The sequence below is a fragment of the Rhinichthys klamathensis genome, unplaced genomic scaffold, assembly GCF_029890125.1.
Source record: "Rhinichthys klamathensis goyatoka isolate OS25496 unplaced genomic scaffold, OSU_Roscu_1.1 h1tg000281l_1, whole genome shotgun sequence".
NCBI lineage: Eukaryota > Metazoa > Chordata > Actinopteri > Cypriniformes > Leuciscidae > Rhinichthys > Rhinichthys klamathensis.
This window is the reverse complement of record NW_026606800.1, coordinates 3,022,002-3,037,326: the sequence shown is the minus strand read 5'-3', so window position 1 is coordinate 3,037,326 and position 15,325 is coordinate 3,022,002. Positions and strand designations below refer to the sequence as shown.

The 15,325-nt window shown below is 37.8% G+C and overlaps 1 protein-coding gene across 1 annotated transcript; it reads right to left on the bottom strand.

The window, feature by feature from the left end:
• Window positions 1-1,429: 1,429 nt before the first annotated feature.
• On the bottom strand, window positions 1,430-11,129 carry nus1 (NUS1 dehydrodolichyl diphosphate synthase subunit). The gene is made up of 5 exons (XM_056269132.1): window positions 10,594-11,129; window positions 9,393-9,524; window positions 7,915-8,067; window positions 4,589-4,688; window positions 1,430-2,393 (listed from the first exon to the last, which is right to left on the bottom strand). Exons 1-5 carry the CDS (start codon window positions 10,940-10,942, stop codon window positions 2,303-2,305), a joined length of 825 nt encoding a protein of 274 aa, XP_056125107.1. The 5' UTR covers window positions 10,943-11,129; the 3' UTR covers window positions 1,430-2,302.
• Window positions 11,130-15,325: the final 4,196 nt, after the last annotated feature.

Here is a 15,325-nt window from a genome sequence, read left to right as displayed (position 1 = left end):
GGTTTGTGAACCACACACACTGACTGGTTGTAAATCCACATATAAAAAAATATGAAATGAAATCTAAGTGATATGAAAAATAGCAATAAATAAATATGGAAAAGCTTGTAATACATTAAAGACGATGAGGGACATGTAGACTAAATTTCAAACTGCATTGAAAATCTAAAGCCTTGGAGCCAAATTTATGTTAATCTACAGCGTTATTCCGTCCTCCTGAGGCGAACATGCATTTACGAGGTATTTTCAATCCCAGCAACAATGCATAATGAAACTTCAATGAGAACATATAAAGCAGATTTTAGTAACTGTAGTTGGCTGTCGATTCAAATAATAGATATTGAACCATCAAATGAAGTGCAGTTCTGGCATTTTCCTTCTCAAAATGGCCATTTTCACAGTCTTTTGCCTCAAAAAAAAAAAAAAGCAGTAAATGACACCTGACAGAAGCCATGAATAAGTCTCGGGATGTAATCGGTGGCCCAGATGTTCATAACACCTCCCGTCCTCACTGACTTAAGTGTGTGAACTACTTCAGAAGCTGCATTTTTGGACATGGAGGTGTTTAAGATTACCATTTCAAATAAATGCTGTTCTTTTCTAAAGCATCCTGTATCAATTTTTTTTTATCACATATACATATGCATATTTATATACACACACACACCTCATTGATAAGAAATGTTTCTTGATCACCAAATTAGAATGATTTCTGAAGGATCATGTGACACTGAAGACTGGAGTAATGATGCTGAAAATTCAGCTTTTCCGTCGCAGGAATCAATTACATTTTAAAACATTAAAACAGAAAATAGTTATTTTAAATTGTAACATTATTAGCAATATCACTGTTTTTACTGTATTTGTCAAGCCCAAACATTTGAACAGGACTGTATGTGAACAAAAAGCTGAATTAGTATAGAGTAGCCAATACAGCAGAGTTCCTGTGACTGGTAGAGCATGTGGCTCGAAATGCCAATGTCATGAGCTCAATTCCCAGGGAGCACAGTGATAAAATATATAGCCTGAATGCAAGTCACTGTGGATAAAAGCCAGCCAGATGAAGAACTGTCAGATGAAATTCAAGTTAAGAGAAAAATTATGTACACCATTCAGAAGCAGGAAACCGCAACAGAAAATCATTCCTCTTTTGACGTCGACTCCACCGCAGAAGAATCAATGCCACTCAGTACAACTACTGTAAAAGGATATCAGTAACGTTTATTGTACATTCACGCTGGACACTAGCAAGCAAACCCTTCCAATGGCAACACATTGGAAGTCTTACACATTTAAGACTTCTTCATAGGGGCCTTGCATGATGAAAAGCCTGTAGCATTTTATGAACGAAAAATTACGGATCTCACGAAATATTGATACGAAACATTTCTGATCCATAGAGATCTTGACTGAGAAAAAAACAACAGACTTTTGAATGAAACAATATTTACTGCTTAAAAAGTAAAATCAAATAAAAACAATTAGAGCCACAAGCCATTACAAACAACGAGAGCTTTCGGGGGTTGACAATGTAAAGCAATCAATTTACGCACTTGAAATGACAAACTTCGGGGTTTGATGCTAATTGGTGTCATTTGTGGCATGCTCGCGCACATTCAAACAACACAATTACAAACAACCATTTACAGCGCGCTTGGAAAGCCTTCATGGAGTTGCCATATGACAGATTAAGCATGCAGAAGATTTGTCGAATAGAAAACCCTCGCACGTTTTCACTGTCTGAAAGCAGCTGTGCAACTAGAAGTGCATTTAATCGTATAGTTCACCAACAGTACATTATTCTGCTTCCCTCTCCAAGAGCTCAAAAGTCACGCTATGAAAGACGGATGACTGTATGCAACTTCTGTAGAGTTCAGTGCACTGGCGCAGACTGTCATCATTTGACACGGTCCAGAGATACGGCCAAGGAAAAGAGTAAATTTACACCATATAACCACGTTTCTTTAATGTTCTTTGTGACCGGCTTGCGGGTGGACGTATAACGTAGGGCAGCGCTCGTGTACTTTTCTGCGTGAAGTTACTCACGGAGACTCACACATACACAAACATACAAGCATAATGACACACACATACACAGAGACGCCCAGCAGGGCTTGGCGGAGAGGAGCAGAGATGATCCAGACGGAGAAGAGCAGCTGGAGCGTGTTGCTGGCGCAGAGGCTCCAGTGCTTGTACTGTAAACATGAAGAGAGGGATGGATGAACCCCCTCCATCCTCCTCTCGCTCGTTCAGTTCCTTGTCTGCGGACCCAGTCCCAGTTCTGCTCTCTGCGGACTGTTCCTCACTTGCCCAGCCGCTGCTCACACACCGCATAGCACTGCAGAGCGCCGAATAGGTCGTCGTAAGAGGCGTCTATGTGGGAAGGCATTGAGCTACAGGTGGAGAGGACAGAAAAAGGGAGAGAGAATAAATCCTTCAGCAACACACCAGTCAAATAAATAAATGGCCCCAAATCAAATTTTGCTTTTTTTATTTTAGTTTCAATAAAAAAGGTTTAATATTTTTTGTGTTTGGAAAAAAAATATTTTTATATGAATCTTATGTACACTACGATTCATAAGTTTGGGTTCTGTACATTTTTTTAAAATGTTTTTGAAAGAAATCTCACCAAGGATGAATTTATTTGATCAAAAACACAATAAAATAGTAATTATAGTAATAGTCAAATATGTTTTCTATTTTAATATGTTTTAAAATGTAATTTGTTTCTGTGATATCAAAGCTGAATTTTCAGCATCATTACTCCAGTCTTCAGTGTCACATGATCCTTCAGAAATCATTATAATACGCTGATTTGCTGCTCAAGAAACATTTATTATTATTATGATCAATGTTGAAAACAAAAAGCATTTATTTTGAATAAAAATGTAAAACAATTTATAACATATTTATAACACATTTCTATACTCGATGAATAAAAGTAAAAAATTTCTTAAAAAAAAAAACATTTAAAACCCAAACCTTTATATGGTAGTGTACATTTAAGTAAATTACACAATTTCAGTTATTTCCAAATGTACACAATTAATTTTAGTGGAATGAACATGATCAGACGTGGTTGGACTATATCCGTTTCCTCAGGGTAATAATGGAGCTGATAATCAAAATTTAGCTAATTATAAACCTGAAATGTAGATGCATAATTGTAAATCAATTTCTTGTAATCACTTAATTTTTTTGTGTGTGCAACAGCTGACAGATTAACAGTCTACAGATGTGTTATCATAGCCTCGTGAGACCATCCTGATCTCGCGAGCTTTCAAGGTTTCACTCGCAGATCAGTCTGGATACTTTCCGTTAAAGAAAATTTGGGAGCAGTTCACCAAACGAACGTCCAATCAGCGTTGGCTTTGAGGCGGGTTGAGGTGTGACGCAACGAGAAGCGCGTCAGTTCAGTCTAAAGAACATGTCGGCTTCAGCGGATGAAACTAGCATCAGCGTGGCTATCGAGCAAGTTTTATCGGAATTACAGAGTATTTCTTCACTGAAAGAAGAGCAAAACACTGCTCTGGAGGCTTTTCTCAGAGGAAAAGATACGCTCTGTTAGTACGTCATATGCTTCGTTGATCTGATTGGTTGATTTGGCCCGTCTATCACCAACATAGGCCAATCAGCTAACCAGTATTTTCGCTCCTTACCAAAACTACTTCAACGGAAGGTTTCCAGATGGATATGCGGAGCAAATCCATCTGGCGGAGTCAGGTTAGTGTTATCAGGCACCAAACAAACACCGTCCAAGACTGAATCAGTCATGACACACGGAAAGGAAACTAAACAGATCGAGTTTGCTAATAATGCCGCAAAAAAACAGCAGTGAAACACTGCCCTCTAGTGAAACAAAAATAACAGTGGTGAACAATGCAAAATCACCATTATTTTTGTTAGCTTGATTCAGACTTTTTTCGTAAGCATCTTTTTTAATAAAATATTTATTTTTATTAAATTATAATGCATTATTGCATGTATTATGTCAATGTAAATAACATATACATTATAAGTACACAGACCTACTGAAATTAAATGGAACACTTATTTTACAACATTTTCTGAAATTAACTCACAAATCCAAAAATGAAAACATTAAAGTGCAGTCAACATTGACAATCTGATGTGGCAAAAACTCCATGCATATTAATTAGACAAAACCTGCTGTTTAAACTAGATTAAAATGAAGCATGTCAGATACAGTGGAAAGTGACAGTGGTAATGATGCAATGCAGTGCAAGTCTATGTGTGCAGTGATCTCACAGAGCTGTGCACGTCATCACGCGTGCTTGGAAAGCTTCCAGAGATAACTGTGCCAGTGTAGACAGGTTTAGCTGTTAATCTGTGCTGATAATCTCTCAAAAGGATTTAAGTGAACTCTCCAGGCAAAACGCCAACATGTGAACTCAATCATGTCCAAGGACACACTATGCTACCGATCCCACAATATCCCTCTCACAAAAATGTTTAATATCTCTTTGTTGTACGTTTTTCAAAATCCTAAATTGACTGTTTATTTCTAGGTTTAAATTAAATTACAGTTTGTGCTTGCTCAAATACATTGATACATAAACATACTCACATAATCTCTGTTAGTCTGATGTGCCAGGGAAGAAAACCAAGTGTGCTTTCCACAGGGCCAAACTTCAGCACCAGGTCTGGGTCAGGTATGTTTTCCGACTCTGCATGGGAAAAAACATGCATCAGTGGAACGAGAAACAGCTCTTTGAGGGTGAGCCTGAAGATGAATACTGAGAACAATACAGGCTCTTTTGGTAACTGAGATGATCTTGGAGACCATAGAAACAGCAGACAAAAGGTTCTGCTCGCGAAAAGTGGCTGTGCTGTATGCGCCCCGCGTAACCAGTCAAATGCACATGCATGTCAAAATGTTTTTATGATGCAAAATGACTGTAAACACAGTTGGTAATGTCATTAGACAGTCATAACACAAAATGTCATTAGACAGACAGGACAAAGATCTGATGCGTCAAAATAGAGCTGTACATCAGCATGAAGCAGCCTATTAGATCTCCCGCTGCCAATGATGTCATTAGTAAATCAGTAAACAGCAGTAAAGCTGAGAAAAATCACTCATTGCTCAGCTATTGAAGGCACTGTTTATTGGTGATAATATGTTTCGTTGTTCCTCTTTAGTATTTGCTTGTATGTTTTGAAACTATATGATTATACAATTGTTTTGATTTAATTTTTACTTATGTTAAAACATAGCTACTTATGACTACACAAGTAATTGAATCTTACATTTATTTGTACATTTTTTTTTATTTAAATGTCAGTAAACTAAATAATTTACTAGAAAAACTGTAGATTAAGAGCCGTTTTGGAATCCGATCGAGACTCCCAGAATTGGATTGGATCGTGAGGTGCCCAACTATTCTCAACCCTAAGGATGAGTGCAGCGAGCTGCAATAACAGAGCAGTGATATCTGTGATATGAATTGAATTGAATGGTGGCGAATATTTATATTTATTTGTATAGTGCTTTTCACAATACACATCGTTTCAAAGCAGATTTACAGAATATGCATATTTCTACGTTACAATTAAGAGTAATTGATGGCCAGTTTCATTGTGAATCTGACGTAATGTTAAAAATATACTTAGTGTTTCCCATACATTGATTTATTTGTGGCAGCCCACCACAATATCAACATTGACCGCCACAAATAGATTTCAGTGCTTCCCAATCATTAAGTAGACTGTGGCTGCCTGAACATATATTTCAACTTCTTAAAATAACACAAAAGGTCTTTAAATGTCACGTTTTGCGCCACTGCTGTCAAACAAACTAAAATCAAAAGCACAATAAGGCTTTGTGTCAAAAGACCGTCTGTTATAGCTGCGCAAAGACAAGTATGCGCACTTCCCTCATGCGATCAGCACGTGATCAGCATCTTTGCTTGGATCATGATAAAATGCAGTGGTTACCTCTAGTGCTGGGCGGTATACCGGTTCATACCGAATACCGGTGTTTATTTTTGTTATGATATGAATTTTTAATATACCCCAATACCGGTGTATGACGCTTTAATAACGATCGGAACGCGGCGCAACACTGTTTGAGAGGGTCCCTTTTCACTCTTGCACTCTGTGGTGATGCATGTTACTTAGCGTGACTGTGAAGATGGATAGGTTAAACTATAATTGATAGCTGTCAAATTATATTACAGTGTTTCCCATACATTGGTTCACAATGTCAACACATCCTTTTGGAAAAATCTATTTGTGGTTGGCATTGACATCGTTGAATAAACATGAGCACTGCACGTTTCAAAGTCAAAACGCAGCACGGGTGTTTTTATATGAATGTATCTGAAGTGAACTAACGGTCTTTAGAAAACTTCCTTTGTTATTACGATTGAATCTTTCTTTATCTTTCCTGATGCGTTGCGCTGCTTTGTGTACAGGCGTTACCGGGGAAACCGCTATTTCTGCCGCTTCTAAAGCGCCTCCTGCTTGCTCCTATTTGAAAACAGCCTTGTAAACCTGTATTAATACTAGTCTGGATTTTTTCTACATTATTCACTCATGACAGTAAAATAGGGCATTCTAAGTCAATCTACTGCAGCATTTCCTCTCTCACTCAGTAGAAAATGTGGTTACCTCTAATTTCAAATGGCTACAGATTTTTTATTTGTTTGTTTAAGGCCAGTTTGGCCTGTAACAAAGCAGATAAACAACAAATACATTTGCTTAAAGGAAAACAATTGGCAACCGTTATCGGAATCGGCCCATTTGCTTGTAACTGTAGTCTTAAAGGGGTCATATAATGGTACATGCACTTTTACAAGTTCATTGTACTGAAATGTGTGTTGGCAGTGCCTGTACACAAACATCATATAATGATAAAAATCCATCCAGTGGTTTTGTTTTAATCTCCTTATATGTTTTCCCCTGCCTCAAATCGAGCCGTTCGTTTTTGTGACGTCAATAAAACGGACGCCCCTCCCACGATTGTTGATTGACGGGAGCGTTTCAACACAGACCCGCCCTCGCACATGAGGTAGCTGTCAATCATAGTCTGCGCGGCGCGGACCGGACCGGCGCGGTCATTGTTGATGTGCCGGAGCACTGTCTATGAGCAGAATGCCGTCTAAGCGATTGTGGTGTTCTGTTCTTGGGTGTAATAACGAACACAGTCATTTTAATGTTCCTGAATCCGAACCGCTGAAGACGCAGTGGCTGAGTTTGTTTTCGAAGGGAATATTCCACACGAGCAACGTCAATGCTTTCATGTTTGCGCGAATCATTTCACACACCAGACTGCTTTATAAACGAGGGTCAGTATAAAGCTGGATTTGCTAAGAAGCTTTGCTAAAAAGGATCGGTACCAGATATTCGTGTTCCTGCTGAACGGAAGTGAGTGAAACGCTTTATTAAACTTTATATTAATATATTAATCTTTGCAAATCGCTAGCTGCACGCTTCACAATGAATGCATCTAAGGTTTACACTCAGTCAGGGTACATTACGGCATGTTTTCTATGTATGACGTTCTCAATATAATTCATAATTCCACGTTTATACTGAACAACGCGTTATGGTTATTGTGTTACAAACGGTGTATGCACAGAACAGAGAGGCGGGGTGAGCAAAGCTCATTATCATTTAAAGGCATATGCACTGAAACGGCGTGCTGAAAACAGAGCTGTTTTTGACCAGGTAAAATAAGTGTTTTCTTACAATACTAATGAGAATTTTTAATTAAAGTATATTACAAACTTTTAATTTAGACCCTAAAGAATCATATTAGCTTGTACAAAAATGGCATTATATGACCCCTTTAATGTTTGTTTGTTTTTTTGACTGGAATCAAATTACAGGACTAAATGCTCATTTAACTGCTAGTTTGCGCTGATGGTCAGCTGACTGATAACTACTCACCTCTGAGTAATGAGTCCAGCACATTGACATCAATGTCTTTGGATGTCCTTTCCTTCTGCTCGACGGCCCTACAGAGCTGCTGGGCTGCCTGGACGATACTGAGCCGCCCATCGTCTGGAGATAAGACCTTTACCACTGACTGACAAGATAAAACTATAAATGAAAGACAGAAAAAAACAAAATTAAGTGAAGTGTGGACAAAACATGTAAAAACACTAAAAGACCCAGGTGAGGCATGGTCCCTATTTCATTTGGAAATTGAAAAAATGACTAAAAGTCAAAGTCTACCTGTTTAAGACAGACGTGTGATGAGACTGAGCTTAAAGCAGCGATTATTTCACATCTTTCAAACAAGCCCATACAAAGTTACAAAGATATTTTAATATGTCGTTTCAAGATGGAAAAACTGAGGGATAAAATGATCAGTCACAGATTTTTAACTAGAGTCAGAGCAGTATTTAGTACATGTACATGTACATAAAGCCTTGGTGATCATGCAGATGACAGAGGTTCAAAGAAAAGGTAAAAAGTAAATAAATAGAATATAAAACACAATATAAATTAAAAGTTTGGGGTCAGTAAGAATTTGTTTGTTTTTGAAAGTCTCTTAGGCTCACCAAGGTTGCATTTATTTCATCAAAAATACAGTAAAAACAGTAATACTGTGAAATATCATTACATATATTATTTTATTTTAGTATAATTTTAAAATGTAATTTATTTGTGTGATGGCAAAGCTGAACTTCCAGCAGCGCTAATAAACATTTATTATTATATAAATGTTGAAAACAGTTGTGCTGCTTAATATTCAGGATTCTTTGATGGATAGAAGTTCAAAAGAACAGTATTTGTAACAAAATAAGGTTAGCTGTAATACTTAAGTCATGTTTGATCAATTTAATCCTTGCTGAATTAGAAGTATTTATTTCTTCCTGAAAAAAAAAAAAAAAATCTTACTGACCCAAACTTTTTATTGGTATAAATGTTTTCAGGGCAAAATCTGAACTACTAGTCCTACTGGATCTGCAGGAAAAAGTCCTTATTGTTGATCTCTAAAAAATATATTGCCTATGCCTAGGTGTAAAACAATAACCAAAGTGGGTTTTCCCATGTATCCCTGTCTCACTCTGGATTAGGTTCCATAGTCTTCAAAAGATGACTTGCTTAAGGCACATTTGGAAAAGTAAAACAAATTTCCTGACCTACAGAGTTTGGCAACAATGAATCTTTCTGGATAAAAATAGCATAAAAGTGTTTGCATTTTTCCACAAAGCCTGTGGTGTATTAACTTGTGTTTCCTATTCCCAGTCATGAATACAGATAAAACAACTACCGGTAATCATTACGATTCACATGACGTGTTTGAGAAACATAAAGGGACAAAACCGGCAGTCATCCAACTGGTTTGTACAGGCGTCCACCCACAGTGGGTGTCTCAAATAAAAGCAACAGTCATTTTCTCATATTTTGAACCTCACCTTGATGCTCTTGTTTATCTGTACCATTCTTCAAAAACTCCACTGAGTATTTGGAGCTGTCCATTCCCAAAAGCTCCTGCTGCTTTTTCAGGATCTCCTCCATGAGTCTGGAGTTATTTCTCTTGAAGACACCTATGACACAAGGGTGACAAAGAGATGATGACCTTAAGATATCCCACTCCCATAAACACTACAATTTCAGAGAGAAACTCTCCATGTTCTTCATCCATGAGAATTAGAAACTACTATAAAAAAACATGCTGTGAAGTCACTGATATAACAGATGCTGGAGTCGCGCTAAATATATTGTCAGCAACTTACAATTTTTACAATATATTGTCAGACATTACGTGAGTGAATTAAATTTGCTGGTCTTTTAAATTGATCACTACTGACAATATAGATCAGTGGCTTTCAACTGGAGGGACGCAGGTATGTTCTGACAGGGAATAATCCATGCTAAATAATAAACTGCAATTAAAGAAAATATTAAAGACCATTCAAATCAATAAAGAAAAATTAATAGGATTATCACATTTTAAAAGGGGGGAGAAAAGATCTTGAAGCAAAACTAGTTGAGAAACACTGGCTAATTGGTTTCTTGGTCCACGGTGGCATAAATGAAAAAGAAGGTAATTTGACCTTTAAATTGAGTGTCATTTTTAACAGTGATTCAGATCTCGGTTCACCCTTACCACACTTTTGGCAGTCATAAAATAAATGTCTAAGGTTTTTATAAGAAATAAATCATATCACATAGCCAACTCCCCTAGCTTCATTGAGAAATACTGAGCTGAAAGAGAATGTTTTGAAATAGACCAGACACATTGTAACTCTATAAAGATGAGAATAAAAGTTGAGTAATAGGCCTTATGCATTTCAAAACCTCCTAAAAGGATTCAAAGAAACTTATTATAATGCAAATAATGGTATTATAAAGTCTATTATAAATTATTATAAAAGTTTTTAGTTTAAGCATGTAATATAAACGAATCCATTCAACAATAACCATACTATTTGACTTCAACATAAGGCATTAATGCAATCATATCTGAACACAAAGTTCATCACTAAGACTTTAAATGTGTCAATTTAAGTCTTTGCTCAAGTCATCATGAGTGTTGAAGAAACGGCAGGTGACTGGATGCATGTGACAGCAATTCACTTCCCTTTATTCAATGCAAACCTCGATGAGTCTTACCTTGATTATCATACACACTGACATATGAGATGCCCACTGCCATGCACCAGACCACTAGATTGGCAATGTCAGTATAGTGGATCTCCTCCTCAGTGATCAATAACCCCACATGAATGGGCAGCTTTTCTAACGTCCTGCCTTCGGCTCCCCAGCGAACCCGGCGGCTAGACCGTTTGCCAATGGGTCCAGCCTTTTTCTGATTATGAAAGCCGAGGGCAAGGGGCAGTAATAACCCGACCACAGCCCGTTTCCATCTCCAGATGTGGACTCGGAACCAGGCTAGCAGCGCGCGCTGAACATAGAGCAGCGCGTGCAAAAACCGCCACACCATCTCATACAGTAAAGCCATGCGTCTTTAAACGCGTTCCTAGTTGAAAATCTATCAGATTTTAAAGTATGTTCCTCATATTAAAGTAATATGTGTACGTGTGAGCGATGGTCTATCGAGAAATTAGCCATTTTGGTCACTGCCAACGCCGCAGCGCGCCGGCTGCCATTTCTTCTTCCTGCTAACCTTTCCACTCTGAACCTGCTGCTGTGTGACATGGAGCTCTCTGATTGGACGGCTGACGTCATTCTAACCACTGGTCTGGGGTCAGTTATGACGTTTGCCTGACAAGTGTTAAGGAAAGAAAAGAACTCTTAACGTCTGGTTTCAGATCAACACTGATTTTGCCTTAAGCGAGATGCAATGCGATTGGTTGCTGGACCAGCAAATGGAATATGTGTAAATCCTATTATTTTAATAGGATTAAAAGTAGCCTAGTCATTAGATTTATGAATATAAAAAAGCACAATATGTTAATGCATCCGTAATAAGAATATATTTCTAAAATCAATACTTTCAATATTATAATATTATATATACGGTCACAAAAAAAGCTTTAATGGTTCTGTTTTTTCAAGCAAATCTGGAGGCTAATGAAATGAAACAGATGAGAATCATATTTTCCCATCTAAATACAGTTAATTTTATTGTAATGTGATGAATCAGAAAAATAAACAAATATAACATTTGCTTAGGCTATGTTTGATCATTTAATCATTTATATTTTAAATATATTTGTATCAAATGTAATCAATCATATTTTAAGAAATCATTAGGCTAGTATCATGTTGATGTGTTTCTCATTATTATCATTTTGATTTGATCACCATTATTATCATTTGAAAAAAATTATGTTTAATGCTTTTCTTTTATTAATCTTTATGCCTCACAGCTGATTGTGAACATTTATACTCGCTGTTTAGATAAGGGCAAAAGTCTATTAGTTTCCGATAGACAGACCACAAATGCTCGAATGTCACAGAATAACGTGGTAAACGAATCTATCTTGCAGAAGGGATATGTTGTGCAGCAGTTCTGTCTTGTGTATTGTGTAAAGATTAACAACTTTCTGACACATTTGGGGTATACAAGACAATGTGTGTACGGCCCCCCTCCACAGTGTGAAACCACGTAAGAGGAAGAATAATTTTCTGTACGGGTCAGTCCCTACCTTGGACGAGCCCCTGCTCTTTTGGCAACCTGTCTTTTCAAAGAGAGATCTGTCAATCAACTTTACTTATCTTTAGGCAATAATATTATACTCTGAGTGTGTTTATATTTTACTTAAAAATATTAGATTTTACCAGTTCATTTTGTGTTTCTTTATTAAACTTTTAATTATAGATGAATTAATTTTACTCTTCATTTAGCCTATAACAGAATTTCTAGGCGTAGCCAGGGGCCGGAGGGTGTCAGGTTTGGGGACCACACGATTTGGTCCCTGCTTTTTGCGGATGATGTTGTCGTGTTGGCCCCATCAAACCAGGACCTTCAGCATGCACTGGGACGGTTTGCAGCCGAGTGTGAAGCGGCTGGGATGAGAATCAGCACCTCCAAATCCGAGGCCATATGGTTCTCAGTCGGAAAAGGGTGGCTTGCCCACTTCACAAGCTTTTACACAAGCTTTAACCTGTAGTGATGCTGCTTTCAAGTTCTCTTTAATCATCCCAGAGAAAGTGGAAAATGTAATCTCACTTCTATCTAATAGTAAAGCTAAAGACATATATGGATGTGATACAGCTTTTTTAAAACAGCACAAGACATCTATTATGATACCTCTAGCGATGATTATAAATAAGTCTTTTAATGAAAATATCTTTCCCAGTGTGCTTAAATATGCTATTGTCACCCCTGTGCACAAATCTGGGGATACCCAAGTGGTCTCTAACTACCGACCCATCAGTATTCTCCCAGCTGTGTCAAAGGTTATCGAAAAGGTTGTGGCAGAACAACTAATAGCACATCTGAACTTTAGGTCCTTTTTACATCCGATGCAATTTGGTTTCAGGAAAAAACATTCCACTGAAACTGCATGCTGTTACTTCCTTGAGGAAATTAAAATGAGCCTAGATCGAGGGGGAGTGGTGGGAGCAGTCTTCTTAGATTTACGCAAAGCCTTTGATACAGTGAACCACGATACACAAGCTGGGCAAATACGATATTTCAATAAATGTCCAAAATTGGATAAAATCTTACTTGATAAATCGAAAACAATGTGTGCAAATAAATGGAACTTTGTCAACGTCTCTTGACTCCACTGTGGGAGTACCACAAGGATCAATTTTAGGGCCTCTATTGTTTTGCTTATATATTAATGACCTGCCTTTGATCGGTAAGGGTACAAACATTGTTATGTATGGTGATGACACAGTTTTATATACCCATGGGAGAAGTGCAACAGAAGTAGCCAAAAAGTTATCAAATGTTATGAGCAAGGTCAGTGACTGGTTATATGACTCATGCCTTACATTAAATGTTGAGAAAACTGTAACTATGTTTTTTACAAACCGGTCTAAATTTAATACTTATCCGGAAGTTTTAGTAAGTGGCCAATGTGTAAAACATCTAGATACATTTAAATATCTGGGGGTAACTCTAGACTCGACACTTAGTTTTAAAGGTCATGTTAAAAATATGTGCAATAAATTGAAATTTAACTTAGTAAATTATAGATACATAAGAAATTCTCTCACCACTGTTGCATCCAGTACATATTTAAATGCGATGATTATTTCCCACCTCTTGTACTGTATTACATCCTGGTCTCAAGCATGTAAGACAGTCATTAAACCCATAGAATCCCTGTATAAAGAAGACTGCCTCAAGATTCATGATCAAAAAACTCGTCATTATCATCACTGTAATATATTGGCCAAATATGAGCTCTTAGTCTTGATAATTTAATAAAACACTCGAATGTGTCTTTGATACATAAAATCATATATAGGCTAGTGCTGCTCCCCCTCTGAAAAAGTTTGTAACACTTTGCTCTGAAAAAACAGAGCGAACAACTAGAAGTGTCACAAGGGGGAGTGTAACCTCCCTCACCGTAAAACTAAACTTGGGAGCTCCTCTTTCTCAAGTATCGCTATGAGACAGTGGAATACCTTTCCCACGGAACATATTTTATGCACAGATTTTCACACTTTTTCGGGCTTGTCAAAGAGTTGGTTGCTAAGTAAGCAAGTTTGCACACATTGTTAAGATTGTGTGTGTGTGTGTGTTGTGTATGAATGAGTGTCTAGAGTTGGATTGTGCTATAATGTGTTTAAGATGCTGTTATATTGTTTATGTGTTTGTTGGGGAGGGGTGAAACCGAGAGTAAATAGTCTGATGGTCTCCCTGTTTCTGTATTGCTAACCTGTATACCTGTATTTATGATGGACATCACTCTTTTCAGAATCATGTGCAATTTTAATTTTAATTTTAAATGTGTTATACCTGCCCAGGGACTACAGGTGGAAATGTTGCTACAACCTGGCCCAAGACATATTCTCTTGTTTAACAAGTTTAATGTTTATTGTGCATTGTCCCTGTTTCAAATAAATAATTTCCATTACATTCCATTCAGGTTGGTGGAGAGTTCCTGCCTCAAGTGGAGTTCAATCTTGGTTTTGTTTAGGAGTGAGGGAAGGATGGAACGGGAGATTGACAGACAGACGGATTGGTGCAGCTTCTGCAGTAATGCGGTCGATGTACCGGTCAGTTGTGGCGAAGAAGGAGCTGAGCTGCAAGGCCGAAGCTCTCGATTTACCGGTCAATCTACGAGCAGATTGTGTCCATAAGCCAGGTTGGTTGAATGCAGTTTCTCAGGGCATTATGTTGTTTTCCAAAAAGGGTTGTTTTAGTTTTAGTTTTTTTTTTTTGCTAGCTTTTGAAAAGTGACTGCAATCTATAGCTTCTCAAGTTAAGAGAGGCCAATCTACCTGTTAGTATTCGTAGCTTTCCATCAAACTCGCACAGACAGATTTGGGAGGCGACCCCCCACTGATACTAGTCTGCTAGAGCGGACAGAAAGGCTTATGAGGTTGTGCAGCTGCTGGCCGGGACATGTCAGTGTGTGGATCTAATGTTTTTAGGAGCTGCAGTGATGAGAAGAATGTTGATGAAATTGAGGAGCATTTAGAATATGCCATTGACTCGATTTTATTTCCATCCAGGTAAAGACACTCAAGCTTTTCAAGGAGTGTTAGGGTGTTTGCAAGGTGCAAGCTAAACTGGTTATTCTGGAGTTTCAGGACCCGTAGCTTCTTTCCCAGGACAATCTCCTGGGACGACTCTTGGCTATTTATCCTGTTGTGGCCCAAATGGAGGATCTCCAGACCAGAGGGCAGGCCACGGGGAAACTATCTTAACTTGTTTTTTTTGACAGTTCTTAAAGAGATCTGAAGACATTGGTGTCAA

Bases quoted from the DNA above. Each gene is read 5' to 3' on its own strand.
- nus1 (XM_056269132.1), bottom strand. From the start codon at position 10,942: ATGGCTTTACTGTATGAGATGGTGTGGCGGTTTTTGCACGCGCTGCTC. The intron at 9,525-10,593 runs GTAAGACTCATC...CTTGTGTCATAG, and splicing joins CAGTGTGTATGATAATCAAG to GTGTCTTCAAGAGAAATAAC. The intron at 4,689-7,914 runs GTGAGTAGTTAT...TTTCCCATGCAG, and splicing joins GCTGGACTCATTACTCAGAG to AGTCGGAAAACATACCTGAC.